The 5,377-nt window shown below is 33.5% G+C and overlaps 1 protein-coding gene across 1 annotated transcript in view; it reads right to left on the reverse strand.

Annotated features, from left to right (window-relative positions):
* The window catches only part of LOC111086080 (Down syndrome cell adhesion molecule homolog), a 166,399-nt gene that overhangs the window by 100,979 nt on the left and 60,043 nt on the right, over positions 1-5,377 (reverse strand). The window contains exon 3 of the mRNA XM_022387543.1: positions 1,009-1,167. Coding sequence (XP_022243251.1) covers positions 1,009-1,167 — 159 coding nt within the window. The remainder of the gene's footprint in view (positions 1-1,008; positions 1,168-5,377) is intronic.

Genomic DNA, 5,377 nt, shown 5'->3' on the forward strand with positions numbered 1-5,377 from the left:
CTGGTGGTGTTCTCTGTGGTATGTTTGCCGTAATATTAAGTATAGTTAGTTATTTATATCACAAGTGACTTATCAAAATAATTAGTGTGTGGTTATTAGAAATATCTCTGGTGGTGTTCTCTGTGGTATGTTTGCCGTAATATTAAGTATAGTTAGTTATTTATATCACAAGTGACTTATCAAAATAATTAGTGAGTGGCCTTTAGAAATATCTCTGGTGGTGTTCTCTGTGGTATGTTTGCCGTAATATTAAGTATAGTTAGTTATTTATATCACAAATGACTTATCAAAATAATTAGTGTGTGGTCTTTAGAAATATCTCGGGTGGTGTTCTCTGTGGTATTTTGCCGTAATATTAAGCACTAATTATTTTGATAAGTCACTTGTGATATAAATAACTAACTATAACAGAGAACACCACCCGAGATATTTCGAAAGACCACACATGTCACATTCCCTGTATAAAAAAAAAAAAACTTGAGTGTTCGAAATGTAACGTTCGTTAGGTTCATCAAGGTGTACGTAGCTGTGTTGTTACGATTGTAACTACATGCTTTACTAATACTATTTACACGTCAATTGTCTAGTTGGCAAGTAGCCTGTAAAACGAAAGCACAAACTGGCAGGCATATTTGAGTCGCTAGTTGTAGTGGATTTGAAATCCAGTTAATTTCTGATCGGAGCTTCAGAATTCTATAACTCACGTGTTCAAGTCTACACATGAGTTATAGAATTTTTATAATTGTAAATGAATGTTATAGCTCTGTGGTATAAGGACATGATATTTCATCAGAACCTGAAAGTATCAACTAAGTCAACATGTTAACAGGGTTCTTATACAACATGGAATCCTTGTCAATCTTAGATAAAACTATTATACAATCTTCTTTTTTTTCTTATGAGTTTTTTCTTTAAAGGTAAATTTTTCGTATAAAAAACAAAACACAAAATCCACACTTTATCTCTATTTAGAAACTTAAAGTTCCAAACTTGAAAATAACGACTTACTTTTGTTTTGGGACGAAATTGTATAGTTGTCATCAATTATCCATGACGACACGTAGACGTAATTAGTCACGTGACTGGGGATATAACATGTTAATACAGCAGTTGTGCCTCTGATGACGTTTTGATCGTAGACGTGGATGATGTAAGGTTCATACAAAACTGAAAGTAATAGTCATTATTGAAACTAAAGAAAAAGACATTTAGTAATGTTATCATTATACGATCAGTAGTTGATCAAACAACGTTTACATATTTGTTCACTCTGAATATAGTTATTTTACGATGTAGCTCATCTGTTTTAAACCAGAGTTTTGTAATGAAACTTGCATAGAATTAACCAGTAGCATAAAATGGTTTCTAAGCATTTTTCCAAAGTAAATTTATCAGTCTTATATATCATCACCATATAAATGAAAGTCAAGTGTCGTCTGTCAGTCAGTCAGTCGGTCACGCTCGATTTCTCCGAATCTCGTGAGTTACACGCTTCCAATTCCACTTGTTCTCCTATAATACTTCATCTTTAGTTAAATTTAATCGCTAACATAGGCATAAATGGTTCTTAAATTTCGGCATTTTTTTCTGCTATATAAAAACCTGTCAAGGAGGGAGTTCCTAGGACTAGATCAGGCATGGCGTTATGTGCGTGACACCACATCATCCACATCATTATGACGTCAAGCTAGGTAGGATCCGACTAGAAAGTCGGGAAGACTCCTGTGAAAAGTAAGTCAAAACTTAGCGCAAATCTATGCTTGAGAATTATTACGAAAAAGCCTTTGTTAAACCAGATTGAAGATACCAATTATCTGTAGGGGAGAGGACGACTTTTCCTCAGAAGAAGAACAGATGTGTATGTAATCACACGATCATCATATGTTTTAATCTTTTATCCAAAAGTACCAACATGTTGCATGTTTACACTCCTTAGGTAAAGGAGATAATGCTCATGATAGGCTAGAAAGTGTTTGATTTTTCATATGTCTGTTTACGGGCGGCAAAGCTGCAAAAGCATATTGAAGAGTTCAAATTGTGTAGGCTTTGATTTTTCGTCATTTTTGATGGGCTATTATACATATACATATGTCAGTTTAGGGTTTAGGGCTCCATCTACAGTAGAATTAATACAGGAAAGTGTTATATGCCTTTACGCCTAGTAATCTTTTTGAGCTGTATTGAATATTTACCGATAAAATGTTAACATTATAGTGCTTTGAACTGTGGTAAAGCAGCAAGTTGAAACTTTACACAACGAGACATTTTACGTGGAGTTCAATTTTTTCATTATGGTTTTGCGAGGAAATTACACGAACCTGTGTAAGAGTTCAATTTATACTTAGAAAACGGAAAAAAACTTTGACGATGTTGTTATGATCAGCGCTGTGAAACCGCTTAACAAAAGGTTTACATTAATGATAAATCAATAACTTCTACGCCAAAGCACACAGTTCAACAGCTGTTGGAATACTAGTTTCAGTACAATGTGTATTGCACTGTAGTTACAAACGTTTTGTCGACTTTGAAAACTGTTGAGGAGTGAGTTTGATCAACTATATCAAAACGAGTAAAGTATATATATTATAGATCCAGAGTCATATTTAGCGTTTATATTCCAATTGGTTCAACCATGCAACGGTATAGCAGTTTCTTCGGTCGATTTTAATGATTTGCGATCTTTGAATACGCTCAAAATACAGTTTAGTCTGTTCCAGCAATACGCATATTTTTACAACGCAAAAATTGTAGTAATTAAAGTTAAGTGCTTACAATTTTAAGTAAGTTTGACTATTAAAAAAAATAAAATTGTTCTGACTTATTTTGATTTCTGTACGTAATTATTGTAATTAAATATCCGTAGGAATATTTTATTTCTAAGATGAATAAATAAATAACCACTTAGAAAGCCGAGATCACGTGACACGGCTTCTGTGGAGTTAAGCCTTGTTAATCAATTGTAGTACTCTGATTGTAGTTTGAAGAAATAACTGTGTTGATGCCCGGGTCCTTTATATCAAATATTCTTAGTCTATTTAATAACCTTACTTTGTCCTTCTATAAAACAACTGCACTTCTGTTTTGTTTTACAGGTAGTCACGTGACGTGTGTTTAGAGGGTAGCTGAGATACAACCAACTGTTGCTCGTTTAATAAAGACCAACCACCCATGAAATACTGGGAACCGGTGCTCAATTTTTTATTGCTTACAGTGAGCACCTCACGTTATTCCCAGTGACATGCGCACTCACTTATAAGTCAACTTCAAGACTACTACACGTAAGATGGTCATTTCTTCACGTCATGCCAAAGGATGCGAGAAAACTACATGTGGAAAGTATTCGCACTTGATCTCACACTAACTGACGAACATTTTCACCTAGACCCACAAGAAGAAGGAGGACTAGATCCACAAGAAATAGAATAAAATGTCCTGTGAAGAACCTTTTCACTTTTAAGAGGAAGAAAATTATATTTTTAACTTACCCAAAGAAAATAAAAACCACCAACGATGTGCATTTTGTACCAGAGAAAGATATTATTAGTGTTCATAGTGCTATCTTCACTTTGTCCACCGAGGGGAATCAAGCCTTGGATTTTTGGGTAGTAAGTCCCTAAATTTACCGCTGACCCTCCATCATTGGTACCTGATGATGACAAAACCTTGTCGAAACGTTGTACATTTGCTGTTATGTTTTTCTTCATTACCCATTCAAGCCGTCTCCAGCCATTGTTAGTGTTAAGCTTGATCAGCTAACATTCAACCTCCTTCACATATAACAGTGTTAAGCTTGATCAGCTAACATTCAACCTCCTTCACAGTTAACAGTGTTAAGTCTGATCAGCTAACATTCAACCTCCTTCACATATAACAGTGTTAAGTTTGATCATTAGAGTTTCGAATAAAAACAAGTTCTTTAAAAAAATTGTTAACATTATTTGTATTTCATCAAAATGTGACATTATTGGTAGGGACAGTATTTTTATTGTTGACTTCCTTATCGTTTATATGCTAGTGTTTTGGAATTTTCAAAATTTGAATTTCTCTATCGACTTATACGCGTTTCATATATTACTGAGGAATATTTCAGATTCCTGAATATCATGTAGAAACGGTATCTTCCAAACGAATTTCTGAAGAAAGACCTCACGAATGTGTCATTTTTTTTTAGATTTTCACTTTTAGACCGAGATTACATTTTATGTGAAACAAAAACACAGGAGGTGGAAACATTACGAAACAAAATAGCACAATAAACTATTACGAAAATTCTTATTATTGTTATTATTTAAATACAAGAAATATGGCGATGATTTTAGAATAATTTTGAAGCTTTTAAAACAAACATTTTTGTGCAGCTGTGTTATTCAAATTTGATATTGGGAATTAAAATGGATAAGGTGAAATCTTCCTCTTTTTCTTTGACAAATGTACTCGTTTTTGATAGTTTTTCAATAGGCAATTGGTTTTCAGCACGTTATTTAAAAATGCATTGCAATTGTCTTCATAATATCTGAAAAATATGCGTGGAAAAAAAATTATTGATTACATTAAAGAATTCGTATAACCCTAAAACGCTGAATTTTCTGTGCTACACTTGAACACAATGTAGACGAAAGTTAAACAAACATATTATTAAAACAAATAAAAACAAACGTAGTACCAATAGAATGAAAAAAACAACAATGAGATTACATTAAACTATAATTACTTAGACCAAGTACAAACACTAGAGTCTGGAATAAAAAGGAGAAAAAGCATATCTAATGACTGCAGAAGCTACAGTAGCTACTATGGTTTTATCCCACAATTAGAGACACGCTCTTCTAGTCATCAGAATATATTTATGTATTTATAAAAGTGTAGGAAAACAAGCTTACTGAACTGTTCACCACACGAAGTATCACATAATAGTAGCAGAGATATGTCTAAAGACCACACACTAATTATTTTGATAAGTCACTTGTGATATAAATAACTAACTATACTTAATATTACGGCAAACATACCCTTAGCCTGTCTTTTATATCGTTCAGTTGTTTTAGTAAGATATCAGTCAACATTGTAAGGCTATCAACTCGATCTCTCCGACATCCTTTATATTTTTCAATTGCTTTAGTTGGATATCAGTAACGACTCATTGAAGAGTCAGGCTGGGATCATAGACAACAAGTCGTCACACCAATATCTAAGCTGACTTGTGAAACTGTTTCTGGAGACTGAAAACATTTCCTTGAAATCGAGCAGAAAAATGTTAGGATAATTTGGCCTTTTTGTGGAATATCACAGTTAGTAAAAGTTAACCCATGTGTTTCTTTTGTGACCCCATGCCATGTTGCTCTCGAAGTAAAGTTCGAGATGATATCACATATTTTAA

Source organism: Limulus polyphemus, unplaced genomic scaffold, assembly GCF_000517525.1.
Source record: "Limulus polyphemus unplaced genomic scaffold, Limulus_polyphemus-2.1.2 Scaffold831, whole genome shotgun sequence".
Lineage (NCBI taxonomy): Eukaryota > Metazoa > Arthropoda > Merostomata > Xiphosura > Limulidae > Limulus > Limulus polyphemus.